Below are 17,045 nucleotides of genomic sequence, written 5' to 3'. Positions count from 1 at the left end.
AAACAGCCTGGGAATAATTTTTTCATCACATCTAATCTGACTTGTAATACAGCACTGACCATCCTTGAGGATTTCATAAATCTGTGGCTTAGCTAAATTTGAGACTTTTAAGAGATTAAGATGAAAACAGTAACACGCCAACTCATATGTGACTCACAACAAAGTTGAGAATAACAGAGATTCATCTCTGATTCTTGCAGTCTCTTAAACAGATTTCCCAGGTATCTTCACAAAGGCTGAAGGAGTTTCTGGCTGTGAGTTCGTTATCATTGTTGTAGGGGCATGTGCTGCATAAACAGCTAACTTAAGGCACAAAAATCTTAATTAAAAGTTACCGTCTTTTGAAATAACTTCCAGAATGGATCATTTCCTTGATTTTCAACTGGGTGGTAATTGAAAAGATGTGGAGGAGGGAAGATGAGACAGTGATCCTTTCCCCTATGGAACCATTGATACACAACCTTCTATGAAGTATATCCTTTGAAAAGAGACATAAAGGCTAAGGACACCAGGTGGAGGGAAATAAGAGGCTGGGCATGTGAAAAAAAAAAAAAACAAACAAAAAAAACAACAAACAACCAACTAATACTAGCAGAACGATTAATTCCAGTTATAATAATGCATGGCTTGACATCAAATTTTGTCCTAGGCTGACCAGACACGTACAGAATACAACAGTATATCCACTATATGCTTTCTGCAGGCTATACGAGCAGTCATGGAAAATCAATTTGAATACAAATGTAATTTGTTAAAAGAACAGTGAAAATCATTATGCAGGGTCACACTGTCAGCACTTTGTACAGAAGCAGATGCTGTCCAAAGATGCAAAGGCATTCAGTAAAACAGAAGAATCTTGGTCTTTAAAAGCCTCTGTGATCTTTTCAGCCTTTTCAGTATAGATATGTGAGAACAAAGCTACAGTTTACCTCTCTTCTTTCTCAGCACTTTTGCTCCTTGCAGCTGATTCCAGCTGCAGAAAGGGGCTTTACAGAAACTTCTAAGCCTCAGAGAGAGTGAAGGTTCCCACTGTAACAGAGAAAAAGCAACATCTTTGAAACACTTCCTTCAAAGTTCCAGAGTTTTTCGCTCGGGCTGACAGGATACGATCATAAAATAACGAATTAGACTTGCCAGTTTTCAGCAATGTCAGCATCATTTTTAGGCAAACCACCCCAAAAAACTCAGCAGACAGCTAAGTGGAGAAGCATGATAAAACCCACGGAGCAGCTTCACTATAAAGACAACTCAAATGGTAATTTTTCAGAAGGTCCTGTTGCAAAAATGTTTACCGTGAAGGCGTGGGATGCACTGATCTGCCTGTGCACCTAAAGTCCCATTACTGCTGTTGATCAGCTTACACCATGGCCAGAGATGCATCTCAGAACCAAAATAGCCACCACTTTTACATCACGCTTTCCTTTCATCTTATCCCAGTCTTCACTGACTGTTCAAAAAGATGTTGGGGACGAAAAAGAAACCCTAAAAAACCACACAGAGGTACTCATGAACCTGTATTGCTTTAGGTGGGATGCACTGTATTTCTTCCTCCTGAAACAATCTCTAGTAATCTCTGTAGTCACTCTGCTAGTTACTGTCTGTCCATGCACAGTAAAGCACCAGAGTGCCTGGCATTCAAATTCCACCAAGGAACAGCAACAGCAGCAAATGTAAAAGCTTGCAGCTGTTCTAAAATATGTATAAAAGGGCATTGCTTATTAAAAATGCACCTGCATCTTTCTTGCAACCTAAGGGCTGGAAGTCACTGCACCCTTGGAGGCTGGTTGCATCATGTGCTTGCATATAAACACATCTCTGAAGATCAGGCTCCTGTTACAGCGCATGAGATTGCAAATTTGTCAGACTGGCCAGGAAGAAGAAAATGACAGTCTCCCATTGAGATGGCTTTTTCATCCATTAGGAACTTTCAATCTCTCTCACCAGTCTCTCTCTCTTAAAATCAACAGCAACAGCAAAAGGACAGGAAGAACCTCACCCCAAACTTGCTGACATAATGTATTTGTTCCAAACACAAAAAGCAAAAGGTGTTTTTAAGACATCATGAATAAACAGGATTTTGACCTCCACCATTACTTTTCAGAGCCCCAGCAAAAAATGCAATCTGTCTTTTTCTTTACCAGTAGGCTTGAAATGCAGGTCAGTAATGAAGTATATGACTTAACTTTGATCTGCACTTGGAATTTACCCTGAGAGGCAAGTGGGAACCAGCCACTGCACAGACAACACTTCCACTGGTTTTCATTCTACACCATTATGGGAATGGACTCATAGTGAGTAGTGTTGAGACAAGTTCTGCACTGTTCAAAAGCTGCTTTTGAAAGAGTTTTGGTTACTTACAGTGCTTAGAGTCATTGCAACTTTGAGAGGATCTATTAAAAGTAAATGTTATGACAGCCACCAAAATTAACCCACTAAATCAGACTTGTCAAGCAGCATTTTGCTCCATTTCAGCTCAAAAAAAGACTCAGTATAATGTCCTTCTGTTTCTTTTGGAGAGCCAAGGACAAACCTTTAACTGAACAATCACAGCTTAAGCAATCACAGAGCAAATGGATTTTTTTTCCTTCCTATTTCACTTCTGCTAGAAAACCTATTAAGTTCCCTCTGTTCTGAAGTTACCTGAAAACATGGCAGAACTGTAGACTTTAATGAGAAAACATCACAGATGTGAGCTACCAGAAGTTCCAAGGAAGCCCAGTGCAAAGCACTTATGACAAGTCCAGACTTCGTGGCAGATACAGTTATCTTCTGCTTAAAAAAAAGAGGAGACTTTGGGGAATAAGCTGCAGGTACAAGGACATATTGCATAAGCTATCACATGCTCACTGCAACTGTGTGAATGCTACCGGATTTTCAGAAGCTGCCGTGCTGAATAATTTAAGGACTAATAAAATATTCAGTTTTTCACTGGATAAAATGGTTTCATTTTGAAACCTCAAAAAAAAAAGTTAATAAAGAGGGGAAGAGGTCTAAAAGTCAGCGGGAATATTCTGGTACTCATTAGGACAACAGTTGTTCTACCAAGCAGAGGGATAGAGGGGTCTCCACGCCGGGCGGGATCACACAGAACAGAAACACAGGACAGAGACACAGAACACTCGCGGCACAGGACGCCGCTCGGAGCTCGCAGAGGACGAGGAGAGCTCTCGGGGGGCTGCGAGCAAGAGGAGGGGACACCCACGGGGGTCCCGGAGCCGAGCCCAGGGAGCGAATTCCCCGGGAGGGAGCTCGGGCAGGACAGCCGGGATGGGCAGGAGGAGACGGGACGGGCAGATCGCCCACCGCCCCGGGCAGCCCCCCGAGCCTCCTGCGGAGGGGAGACCCTGCCCACAGCCCCACCATCAGCTCCTCGCACCATCAGCTCCTACAACTTTTCAACGCCAGCAGGGCAAAGCCCTGCAAGAGCTGGTTAATATAAATAATAAAGAGAACTCCCAAGAGATGGAAAGTTGTCTCTCTGGGGTCGGGCTGGCGTTTTCTTCTTTTTTGGTTCTGGTAGGGCTTTTTGGTTTTGTTTTGGGAGGGGGTGAGACACCGAGAAGGCGCCGCGGGTGTTTTAGGATGGAGAAGAGCTAATTAGAGGGAGGCAGCGAAGGGGTCGCCTGGCAAGGGCTGCTCGCTGCTGCCGAGATGCTCAAGCTCCCGAACGTGTTTGCAAACTGTTCCGCGGCTTGCTGGGTCTCCGGCTCGGAGCTAGCAGCCTCCAAATTACACTGAGGACCGGTGGCTGGAGAGGGGTGGGGGGAGGAAGGGAAAAGCGGTGCGGACAGCTCTGCGGATATTAAATCTTCCCAGCCGCTCATCTGGATTACGTTTAATCTCCCACGGCATTTCTTTCACCTCTAATTAAGCACAGTTTCAAAACACAACGAGTCTGAGGATGGATGGTCCGCCGCCTTCTATTTCAAACGCAGAGATAAGTATTATTATTTTTCCTCTTTCCTTATGCATAAAGAGAAAAGGAGAGCCCAGGCAGCGGCACCCTGGCTGAGAGCCACCTCCCGGTCCCCCGCGCACTTGGACTCCCGACTTCGCGGGAGCTCCGGCGCGACCCCGACCCCCTCCGTCCCCCGTCCGTCCCCGCCGTCCTCCGTCCCCTCACCTCGGGCGGGGCGCGGCGCCGCCAGGCTCCCGCAGAGCGCCAGCCAGGCCAGCACCGCGCGGCTCATCCTCCTCCTCCTCCTCCTCCTCCTGTTCTCGCTCCCGCTCTCCTCCGCCTCAGCCGAGGGATGCCAGCCGGCGGGCGCTGGCGGTGCCTCCGCCCGGTGAGGCGATGCCAGGCGCGGCGAGGATGCGCAGGTTCCCTGCCGCGGAGAGTGCCCCGGCCGAGCGCAAGCCCGCGCCGCTCCGCCGCCACCGCCCTACGCGCGGCGCGGAGCCCGTCCCGCCGCCCGCCCGCTCTGCGCGCCCGCCAGGTGCCGCCGCGCCTCCAGCATGGCCCGGCCGCCGCCTCCCAGCCGCGTCCCGCCGCCTCCTCTCCTCCCCCTCTTTCTCCTTCCTGCCTTCCTCCTCCTCCTCCTCCTCCTCCTCCTGCTGCCGTCGCTGCCCTGCCCGCCCCGCGCGGATCCCGGGGGCGGTGCCGCTGGACACACCCCGGAGCCGCCCCGCCCGCGGCCGCGCCCCCGCGGTGCGGGATGGAGCTCCCGAAAGGAGCCGGGACCCCGCGGTGAGCAGGGTGCGGGATGGAGCTCCCGCATGGAGCCGGGACCCCGTGGTGCGCAGGGGGCGGGATGGAGCTCCCGAGAGGAGCCGGGACCCCGCGGTCCCCGGCTGATCCCGGGGATGCTCCCGCAGCACTCGGGGTCGGGACCCCATGGTCCCCTGCTGATCCCGGGGGTGCTCCCCCAGTGCTGAGGATCAGGACCCCGCGGTCCCCTGCTGATCCCGGGGGTGCTCCCCCAGTGCTGAGGATCAGGACCCCGCGGTCCCCTGCTGATCCCGAGGATCCTCACCCAGCGCTGGGGATCGGGACCCCGCTGTCCCCTGCTGATCCCGGGGGTGCTCCCGCAGCGCTCCGGTGTGCGTGGACGGCCGGAGCAGGTCTGCGCGGCCGGGGTTCCTCTCCCGCGGCAAATCGCGTGTTCTGGGCTAATTTGGTTTTGGGTGGGTGCCTGCCCTCGTCTATCACCTGCTGTTCAGGAAGGTGTTTTACCCTCCGCGGGGGGATTTTGCCCTCCGCAAACTTCTGTCTTGTAGGTGCTTCCAAACCCTGCGCTCCGCCGGGCGCTGCCTCGGCTTAAAACCCCTCCTGAACATCCACACAGGGAACTCGCACGGGATCGCAGGATTGTGGCATGGTTTGGGTTGGAAGGGCCCTCAGAGCTCACCACATCCCAGTTCCCAAGCCATGGGCAGGGACACCTTCCAGCAGACCGGGAGATGCAAAGGTCCGTTCTTCCACCTCCCTCTCTCTTCAAGTAGGGTGTCATCCTGCCCAAAATTGGAAGGGAATCAAAGCAAGAATGAAAGGTGCCGCGATATTTCAGAAGCAGCCCAAGGTAGAGGGTGGGAAGATCTCACGTCAGACCACTACCTACTTTTTAAAATTTTAATCTCCTTTCCCTACCTGGGTATATAGTTTCACGATAGTGAAAAAAGTACTAATTTCCTACTGGGCGTCAAAAGGCTCTCCAGATATTTTATATCTGTAATTTGCGTCCTGTCTACATGCCTTCATGGTGAAAGACCACATATAAATATTATATTAAGCTTTAATGCACTTGCCGAGTGAGAAGGATGAACTGAACAGCACTGGGCTGTTGAGAAGCATTTCTGCAGATACAACCTGAAAGTCCGGGCTGCTTGCATGACAACAAGAAGAGACATTAGTGAAATTAGGAGTGGAAACGACCCGTTAAGTCGTCTGATCTCTTGGTTACTTTGGCTGGCACCTCGCAGTGGTTAGAGCATTTCATTTTGCGAGCCCTTTGTCTGCCATTAAATGCCTGCCAGTGACAGGGTGACAGCCCCTGCCTAAAGCTCTGGTTTTACATCTGAGCTCGCAATTAATCACATTTTTCTTTGACACTGGAAGTGTTTTGGTTTCAACACCTTGCATTGTCAGCAAAGATTTGAAAGGACGAGGCTTTTTTGCGCTGGTTAAACTACAAAATTAACAGAAATTATGCACCTTGATAAAGAGGATTTGACACCCACAATCCCATGGCTTTTTCTGCTTGCACACAGCTCAGTGGTGCCCACACCAGGTGTGCACTTCACCCATCACAGCAGGGCAAGTTTTCTGATGGCGCTCAGGGCGGTGCAGAGTTATCCAGCAGGCTAGGACAGATAAAGGAAAAAAAGCCCCAACCTCCCAACATTAATTTAGCCCACACCAGCAGAAAATATGTGTAATGTACTCCAGTGTAATGCTCCAACTCACCTGGCAGCACTCAGGTGTGCTGCAGCCACACCTTCACTAAGCTGCACAGGTATCCCTGCGATTGCATCACCACCTCTACAGCAACTTGGATTTTATACATCAGCCAGAGATCTCCCTGAAGAACCACTGCCTGGAAAGAAGATACTTTTCTTTTTCCCCAGGGGTTGCTTTGCTGTCAGTAAAGAGATAGTGGAAATTTAGGGAGTCTTAACAAAGCTTCTGATATTAACGCATCGTTTCTCTACAACGGTGCTAATTTTACTGCTTATCTCTGTTTTACAACCAAGAGTCCAGCTGTCACAATTACAAGGCAAGCTGCACTGTAGCTGCTGTGGCAGCCCAGCATGCCTGCACCCCCAAGTGGCAGTCTTGCCTGTGATTTTTAATTTTTTTTTAATTTTATTTTTCTTGAGGGAATAATCTCGTAATGCAGCCCCTTTATTTCCCCAATTAGGATAAATCTAAAGGGACTAACTACACTCGGTACCGGGAGGCCTTTTTCCACTGAGAGCAGCTGATTAAAATGACACAGAAATAGCTTCTTCAAAGCCAGGCATTGTTTATTCAGCCAAAAGGGATGAAACAACAAAAGGCTTTTCTGCCTGGTTCTTACCTAGAGTGCAGTGCCTTTTTGTTTTCAGGCTCTCAATAAGTTTTATTCAATAAAACCTATCTTCCCACCTCAGAGTAATCAGACTTTTTTGCTGCTCCACTCTGCTGGGCTGCTCTTCCTGTGCTGCTTCCTCCTGTTTGCTCCTGGTGTTTTGGGGATGACCCAGGGCTGGGGGATGCTGCAGGCAGTGCTTTCATCCAGCACCTTCCCCCTACCCCAAGTTTCTCCCCTTAGCAGAAGGCAACTCATCTCCAGCTCAGCACTATGAGGCTGGCTCAGAGGTGCAGACTGTCCCTTCCAACTCAAAGGCAGCAATCATCTGCATCTAGGTGTTCTTAAAATGGATTTTCTGGAGCCAGGATGTGCTATTTACTGCTCCAGCCTGGGTTTTACCCAGGAGCTCCTCTGCTGCTGTGCTGTGGGCTCACACTGTTGTCATTGGGGGTGTTGTGGTTGCAGCAGCTTGCAGCACTCCCCTCCTCCAGTGACCTGTCCCTGACCTCACCTTCTGGATGAAGATCCTAACCTAGTGTCCTTCAATGTCCTCCAAGGCTCAGAAATCATTCATTTTTAAACTATTTTATGTTTTTCTTAAAGCAGCTGCCTCCTGCTCCTGACAGCAGGAAAACCTGCCTTATGACTCTATAAGAACTATGGGAATGCAAACATCACATTTCTGTGGGAAACCCTAGGACCTTCAGGACATCTTGAAGGTTCTCTTTTCATTTTTTGGGTTGCACACTTGCAAATCTTTACTGTCATGCCAGTGGTGAAGGCACTTTGCTGAAATATGGCCAGGATGGGACTGGGATATCACAAACCATTGCAGCTCAAGCTGATGTTCTACCTTTTATATCAACATTAATATAAATACAAAATATATAAAATCACATTTTTATGTTTGTATTTTGATATTTATCCCTGAGGCAAAACTCTTCCTCCTGTCATGTGGATTCATTATATGCTTTGTGGTTTGGAATTTAAGAGAGAAATGGGCTCAAGAACTTCCAGATATTAATCCCTAATATTTCTGTCTTCCTTTTTCTGCCAGACATAGAACTTAAAGCCTACTTTTCACTTTCCAGACTGTTCCTACACTTCAGGATAATTCCTGCTTAATTTGACTTAGCTGCACTCTAATACTCAAATACATATTTTATTTGTTTACCAATCACTCAGGATCAAGAACTCTTTTGCAACCAGTTTTTTCTTCTTCCATCTAAATGATCATCTCTGTTTGTCAGAATTGTCTGCCTAATAAGATTGCCAGACTGTGGAGACTGCCTAGATCTGCAACATCCCTCCCTTAGGCTAAAGATTCCTGTAGACCTTCTGGAGTAGAGGAGGTAGAGTGGAGAGACAAATCAACTGCTGCCTTTCCAAGGGAGAAAAAAACCCCAAACCTAACTGGGAAAGAGCTAATCCATGTCTGGTAATGTCCTCACTGTTTTCCTCCATCTTACTTTGATTAGTAGCTTAAGTTTCCTGCATTATTTCCTGTCTTGCCTCAAATGCTCGAATTAACCCTTTGAAGTCCTTCAGTACTTTAAACAGGAAAAAAAATTTATAGCCTGTAGAAATGTGGGCAAATAGCCATCAGTAGAGGAACAGTGACAGCAACTCTGAACATATAACATGAAGATTTTGGCATAAGACAAGAATAATGGCTAGTGTGTTTAGCAGTGACATCAGGTCTAACATTTGTTGCACAAAAGGTGAACCAAGTTACTCCCAGAAGTAGGAGAGCAAGAGCTGATCCTTCCCGTGTGCCAACCTCTTGCCAATTTTAGATGTCATCCAGACAACGTGAGTGTAACCTGCCAATTACCCTGTAACACCTTTAGGGTATCTTGGATACCGGCTTTGTGGAGGAGATTAGCTCTATCACCAACTCCCATCACAGCACTGCCAGATCAGAACCTCCTTAGAGCCGGAGATCAGGACAGTCTCAGACTGCACAGGCACAGATTATATTACCACCTCCGTTATAATTAGGGCTATAAAAAGCCTCTGCTGCACGCGGCAGAACTTTCCTTTTATTTTATTATTTTTTTTTTCCCTAATAATATGTACTTTGTTCTCCAGGGATTTGTCAGACGCCGTTCAGCGTAACCGGCTGCTCTGATTCTGCAAGTCATCTCTGTATGCCTGACTCAAGAAAAGAAGAGATAATACATCTGTCTGTCACCACCACTGCAACACCGCCAGAATTATTCCTGGGGTTGACACTGCCTCTAAAAAAAGGGAACAGTTGGTTCTTTTATCTCTTCCCAAGCACAGCCAGATCCCCCACTTCTTGAACATGTGAGGTTTCCCATTAAGTCAGCTTGGGTTTTGTGGAAGATCCTGCTTCCCTCAAACATTTCTGGTTCAAAAGCATTGTCATGTAATGCTCCATCACAGGAAAGGGGGAGAAGTAGCTGTGCAACAGACAGAAACAGTCAAACTCCATTAAAAAAAGAAAAAAAAAAGAAAAAAGAAGTTTTTCTTTCAGTCTTTTGCAGTACAGAGCTTTTTTTCTTCTTCTTCTTTTTGACTATTTATAGGAAGGAACTAACAAAATCAGTATCATAGTTGGGTTTTATTACTTTTCTTTTATTTCTGGAAATAAGATTTTACTGTCTACAGAGGATAGTATTGAAGAATCCTGTCTAAATGCCTGAGTATGTTTTAAAATGAATCCTTTTCCTCCTAAAATGCAAATATGTGAAGTGCACAAGAACACGGGAGAGGAGAGGATTGCACAGGCCAAGGTGTGAGCACAACCCCTGGCATGAGGCACTCCTGTGTTTCATTCTGTAAAGCCTTCTGCACACCCCTGAAGTTGAGAAAGTGATTAATTTCAGCTGGGATTATTCCCTGCCTGCTTGTGAAAGGAATTTGGATTCACAGTGTTTCTTTCAGCACGACTAAGGTGTGTGGAAGCTGAGTGCTGGTGCATGTGTGCCTTTTAAATGCTTCTGCAGACAGCTCAGCACCAGCACCACGTGCTTGTCCCGCTCTCTACAGACAGCAGAAAGTCCTGAATTAGAGATTAATGTCACTGCCCTGACTGAGGAGTCACAGCTAAGGTAAAAATGGCAACGTTCTGCCCCAGTGAAGTGATACTTGCAGCAAGATGCAGACAGCGGGTTATAGAATCATAGAAGCATTAAATATTCTGGAAAGGACATTTAATGTCACCCAGTGCCACCCCCAGCCATGGCAGGGACACCTTCCACTGTCCCAGTCTGCTCCAGCCCCAGTGTCCAGCCTGGCCTTGGGCACTGCCAGGGATCCAGGGGCAGCCCCAGCTGCTCTGGGCACCCTGTGCCAGCCCTGCCCACCCTGCCAGGGAACAATTCCCATTGCCAAGATCCCATCTAGACCTGCTCTCTGTCAGTTTGAGAAGGTTTTCTGACACAGGAGCAGATTTCTGCTCAGGACCTTGCCCCAGCTGGTGGTGATGCTGTGGGTGACACTGTGAGATGGCTGTTCCCAGGAAAACCCAGGGGGTACCTGCATTTCTGAGAGGCTGTTGGGCACCCAGAGCATCCACGTGAGGGATGCTGCTTCACCTCTCTCTTTGCTGTCTATATATGTTTTAAAATGCCAACCCACTCCATAGTGAGGAGGACTCTGACTGGCACCTTGGATATCACATTCCCATGCCCTTGGTGGCCTGTACTCCTCTTCCAGCTGCAAATACATGTACTTAAAGGAAATCAGTCAGTAGAAGAGGGACTATCTGACTGAACAGCCCTCAGTTCCTTACAAAACCAAGCTAATACACACTTCCCTTTTCCTCAAGATTGTCTCTCTCCACTGGCCCACAATCCCTAATATTCCACTTGCACAGTGCTTGCTTAAGAGAGAAATGGGCTTGTACAGCTCGTTCTGCCCTCCTCTCTGGATCGTTTCTGCTCCTTTTTACAAGAAAGCCAAATCACCATCATTAGCGGGAGTTTTGGATCATTTACACCCTTCTACACAACTGCTTAGGGAAAGGAGCCCAACAGCTCTTTGAGATCCCCAGCAAAGCTGGCCTTGCCTCTCGTGCCTCAGTATCAGGAAATATTTGCACCCTGAATCCTTGAAGGGACATCTCTGAAGTGCATCCCAGTGATCCAGGTGCACTGCAGGATTCCCTGGGGGTGGAAGGATTCCCTCTAACTCAGTACATATTGCAGGCTCAGAAATTCCCTGGTTTGGCCAACGCTCAACTGAATCAAGATGAATTTCTACAAACCCCACAAGGGCTGTGCAAGAAGCTGCTAAAATTCCAAGCACAGCTCTTCAGGGTCTACGTTAAATTTGTAACAACCAAGGTGCTGTTTGGGTTTTAGTGCTGAAGTTGCTGTTTTGCAAAGTTAAATGTGTTGTGCCAAGGTCTTTATCCTACTGTTATTTATACTGGGTTTTCAAGGAGAGCACCATGAATGAACTCGGTAAAAGAGTTCATTTCAGACACCTACAAAACATATTTTCATGGTAGCAAGAATATGCTTCAACCACTTAAACTCCAAGGAGTTTTTACAGTGTCTGTCTGTGTTTTTGTTGATCTTTGCAATAAGTAATAGTATTTTTTTTTGTTTTGATTGGGTTTTTTTTGTGTGTGTGTGTGTGTATGTATGTGTGTTAATTAATTTTACTCTGAGGAACAAAATAAGTTTTGAAATATAATTTTAGGACTGACTTGGTCTTACTTTCACTGCTCATATTGCACCATTACTTTTAGCAGCTCATTCATGCAGAATTTCAGAATACAGGGGAGGAACCATTAAATCACTATAAAGTATTTAAGCGAGGTGCCACCTGCATTTCAGGCATTTAACTGTAGACTTTGCCAAACATCTTATGATTTCCAAATCAGAGAATATTATTACAGCCAAGAGACTTTTGGCTCTTACTCTCTCGTGGTGGGATGCATTTCAAATCAACACCAAAGATTTCAATTATTAGTTCAGTATCAATCAAGACAAGTGACCCACTTGGTTTCTTCAATCTTCTGATATCTGGCAGTCCAGTGTGACAGTTTGTAGATAATTAATGTCAGATTTTGACAATGTGAGAGATTTTAGAAGTAATTTTATGCCACTGCAGTGAGCTGACAGAGCCATCCTGCCTCAGCGTATGACAAAAAATGTTTGCCATAGAAAGTTTTTCTCGAGTGGTCTTGGGTTGGTTGAGGTTTTTTTTTTAGTAGGTTGGTTGGTTTTATTGTTGTTGTTACCTTCTTCAGATTAAGAGATAGAAATGTGTGTTAGAAATTTATATAAAACACATTACAAAGATAAAAAAAAGAAAAAAAGAGAAAAAAAAAAAGGTCGAGGAAAGGAATGTGGTAGCTCCAGTTACATTTCTGAAAGGTAATATTTTTCATGATTGGCAGAACATTTTTCCCCAAGATGGAAAAGGGCATACTCATCCAAAGAAGACACAAGAATCCTCTTTTCTTTTCAGATTGTTAGTGGTACAGCAGCCAGAAAACTGGCTTGACACAAGATGCTGAGATTTCAACCTGCACTCTGACTCAAGCAATACAGCTGCTTCATCTGCCTCTCTGGTACATCAATTACATATCTTGACTATTTCCTTCCCCTCAGGGACTCTACTTTTCCAATGAGTGCTCTTGTCCTCATTATAATTTTGAGAAATCTTCATTTTGTCTCATTTGATTTCATCTCGATTGACAATCAGAACAGATTTCTCAGGCAGCTGCTGAACTTGTTGGGGTGCAGCAGCCTCAGCCCCTTCCTCAGGGAATTCACAGCTTAAGACAAGAGCTAGAGCCACAAAGTGCTGTGGAGGAACAAAGTGAATGGGGAAAAGTAAAAGTAAACATGATTTTTTGTGACAAAGATCTGTGCAGGCAATTCTCTTTGTGTTTTAATTGTGTAGGATAGGGGTCTGGGGAAATAAAGAATTCGAGGATGACTTGGGTTGTCTGAGTTAAAATGTCCTTCAGCTTTCAGAGTGAAATTTGTGTTCTCACAGGAGGATTGAGCAGGCCCCAGAGAACCAGCAATATAATATCTTTATTTTATTTTATTTTATTTTTTTGTGTTCAAAATCAGGACATCTCTCCCTGGAGGAGGAGGGAGGTGGTTTAGCAGTCAATTTTAATAGTACAACAGTAATAACAACAACAACCAGCACACAAAATCACCACTAACAAGAGGAAAACCAATAAAACATTATCATTATTCTTGTTGCTGTTGTTATTATTATTATTATTATTATTATTATTATTATTATTATTATTATTATTATTATTATTATTATTATTATTATTATTATTATTATTATTATTATTATTATTATTATTATTATTATTATTATTATTATTATTATTATTCCTCCTCCTATAATGGAAATAGAGAAACTCAGAGACCCTACATGTATTTAAGTAAAGGAATGTAGAACAGACAATGTTTGTCGTAGGGCACACTGGCATATAAATCAACAGAATTTACAATGCATTATGACTACATATCTTTAATAATAGCATTGAAGTATTTAAGTATACACATAAATGTTTTCCTTTTTTGTTAGGTTTGTACATTTTTCTGTTCATTCATTGCTTTCACATATCCTGAATTGCTGCCTGATTGGTGGTTCTGTCACATAAAAAACTTCATTGTTTGAAATTGGGAGTTTTGTCTGTTAAGCAAGAACACTCTAAAAGGCCATTTTCATCAGACATTTCTCTCAATCTGAAAAAGCTTACCATTTAAATATTTTCTTTATGATAAAGGATGTTTCTGTATATGTTTAATTCTTTACTCAAGAATTATTATTTTTCAAAGGTAGTTTTCTTTCTTCAACTCTTTTGGAGCCAGTCAGCTAAATAGGAAAGATTAATTACTGCTGTAAAATTCAGTTATAAATTATATATGGATATAATATGGAAGTTATTACTTGTCAAGTTTTTTGGGTTTTTTTTTTGGTGTGGGTGTTTGGTTTTTTTTTTGGGGGGGGTGTTTGTGGGTTTTTTTGGTGTTTTTGTTTGTTTGTTTTTTAAGTAAGCAGTCAAATATTGTAGTATCTTGCAGATTAGGCAAATCTTTCACCAGAATTGGAATGGTGTACAAAACCTATTAAGTAGTAAGGATTTGTACCTTTGGTAATCAAATTTGCAATGCTGGAGCACTGCAGCTAAGAAAGAACAATATTAACTCTCAAAATCCTTCTTTTTGTGATGGGGATAGAAGAGGAGAAAAAAGGCAAAAAAACTGATAAGAGCCCCCAAAGATACTTTTGAAATAAAATTTTGATCATTAAACTTTGAAAAGTTAGTGACTGACATTCAGCTTTTCAACCATATATATGCATGCAACTAAGAATGACCCATTTACACACAGATTTTTCTCTGTGCCAAAACAGCTTCTTCAGCACTGACAAGGTTTAAATTCACTTTTGCAGTCCGCAGAGTAATGCACGAATATTGTGTCTGAAACACACACACAAAAAAAAAAAAGAAAAAAAAAGAAAAAAAAAAGAAAAAAAGAAAAAGAAATTATGGCTTTTGATCCTGAAGAAAAGTCACATTCTATCAGTTGGAAAGGGAAGAGTTGCACTTCCATGACAAGTATTATTTGTTGACTCACATATCATTCCTACCCTTCCAGCCCCAAATATCCTGGGATTTGGATCTTATTTGGTTCTCTGTTTAAACTGTAAAAAACAATGCAGCCTATACACTGAGATTCAATGAAATGCATCAGAGAGAGTAAAAATTACACCTGTGCCTGATCCTTCATAGACTCCCAGAGCTGAGTTGCCCCACAGCGAACTGCAAAAAGAAATTTGCTGCATCTGCCTAGTTCGCATAATATTGAAAATACTTTTATATGAATCACTTATCAATGATGATCTGAGTAAAAATTCCTTTCAATGTTTGGGAAAAAAAATAATGTGATTTAACATATTCAGTTTGAATTGCAAACATATAATTTCTTGGTTAAATTTTAGAGAATCTGGAGTTAAATGGCATCAAGTTCTACCCAGAAGTCATCCAAAGTTTTCCTCTTATTCCTCCAAAAATCTTCAGTCTTTTAGGTGTTTTGGGTGGTTTTGTTTTGGTTTTTTGAGGCTTTTTTTTTTTTTTTTTTTTTTTCCCCATGGGTTTCTAGATTTTTTTCCTTTCATTTTTATTTTGGCTTTGTTTTTTGATTATTTTTTTTCAGCAGGATGACTTTTTTAATATTCCTTTGATGCACATTTCTTACCCCATTTTCCTATTTGATGTGAGATTTCTGGAAGACCCTAATTCCTTTAGGATTGTTTTTTTCAACTATTTGCAATACCTTCTAGGGTCTAGATGTTTAGATGTCCTAAAACATTGGGAAGATCAGTTACCAAATACGAGAGTTTTGTCTCTCCATGGACAGGAAAAAGAAAAACAACCCACAATTTAGACATCAGGCACTCACATTAGTGAGAAAATGCAGAATAATCTAAGTACAGGAGTGAGGATGTCTTTCTCCATGAAGAAAAAAAACCAAACTGTTTTTTTCAACTATTTGCAATACCTTCTAGGGTCTAGATGTTTAGATGTCCTAAAACATTGGGAAGATCAGTTACCAAATAAGAGAGTTTTGTCTCTCCGTGGACAGGAAAAAATAAAACAACCCACAATTTAGACATCAGGCACTCACATTGGTGAGAAAATGCAGAACAATCTAAGTACAGGGGTGAGGATGTCTTTCTCCATGAAAAAAAAAACCAAAACAAAACAAAATTAAATTAAAAATTAAAGTAAATAGAAATAATAAAGCTAATTTAAAAAGAATAAAAATAACAAGAAATAAAAATAAAAATAGAGATGCTTTAATGGGAAGCAGAGTGATCAGAGGCTCCTTTTATTTGCAGGGCCACAGAAATTAACCAGAGATATCATCAAAGACTGAGGAATGTAAAGAGAGTACGTAAACTCATTTAAAGGAGATTGAAATATTGTGGTATAGAGCAGAAATAGGATAAATTGTGAGAAGGTGGTGATCTGATGGTACTGCAGTCTGGCTTTATAGTGGAGGACAGATATTTTTGTGGTTGCAGTGTCATGGAGACATTGCAGTAAATTTTTTCAGAATTAAAAAAAAGCTTTCACAACAAATGTATAAAACTAGGCATAATTAGTTCTTTTGGTTACAGAGATTTTTTTTTTTAAATTGCTTTTTAATACAGATGCTTTGGAAAGGGAAATGTAGCACATTTTGTAAATGGTGTTACTGGCTGTAGGAAAGGCAAAATAAACATTTTGCTCTGCCTTTATCTACAATAATAGAAGAGATGCATCCATGAACAAATGCTAGCATTAATGCTTTGATGAGTTGCAAGAAACACACATTTAGCCAGTAATTTTAAAAACCAAACAATTACACATAAACTTGGTGATATCATCTGTAATAAAAATAATAGAGACTATTTAACAGTACAGACAACCAGCATTTGCTGGCACCCATAATTAGTGTTCTGGCTGAGCTTCAAATGCTTTATACATTCAATCTGCAGCCTGTTTTCTTGGTTTATCACCTCTCATTTCCATACACTTAAAAACATTACCCATTGAGCTCATCCTTTTAGGACAATATTTTCACTTTCCATAAGTCTGTTGCTTGGAATCGTGGATCTACAAGCATTTTGGATTGGGGAGGGACCTGAAATCTCATTTTGTCCCACCCCCTGCCATGGCAGGGACACCTTCCCCTGTCCCAGGCTGCTCCAGCCCCAGTGTCCAGCCTGGCCTTGGACAATTCCAGGGATCCAGGGGCAGCCCCAGCTGCTCTGGGCACCCTGAGCTGGAGGTGGGGGTCTCACCTGAGCAGGGCAGAGAGACAGAATTCCCCCTCCCTTGATGCTTTTGGTTCAGGGTAAAGAAAAATAGGAAGGTTGGAGTATGAAATTTTTGTCTCTCCACAAGGAACTCCTCCTGTAGCTTGTTCCTGTTGTCCCAACGAGATTAATCTACAAAATCAGAAACTTTATAAACAGGAACACCAGGCCATCCTTCCTCAGGAATTCCTCTTACAATGATCAATGTAACAA

At 43.5% G+C, this 17,045-nt stretch overlaps 1 protein-coding gene across 1 annotated transcript in view; it reads right to left on the bottom strand.

The window, feature by feature from the left end:
• Window positions 1-4,458, bottom strand: part of EDIL3 (EGF like repeats and discoidin domains 3) — a 242,251-nt gene extending 237,793 nt beyond the window's left edge. Inside the window, exon 1 of the mRNA XM_039696365.1 lies at window positions 4,124-4,458. Coding sequence (XP_039552299.1) covers window positions 4,124-4,190 — 67 coding nt within the window. The 5' untranslated portion in view covers window positions 4,191-4,458. The remainder of the gene's footprint in view (window positions 1-4,123) is intronic.
• Window positions 4,459-17,045: the final 12,587 nt, after the last annotated feature.

Source organism: Passer montanus, unplaced genomic scaffold, assembly GCF_014805655.1.
Source record: "Passer montanus isolate IOZ18808 unplaced genomic scaffold, ASM1480565v1 scaffold97, whole genome shotgun sequence".
NCBI lineage: Eukaryota > Metazoa > Chordata > Aves > Passeriformes > Passeridae > Passer > Passer montanus.
This window is presented reverse-complemented; position numbering and strand designations above follow the sequence as displayed.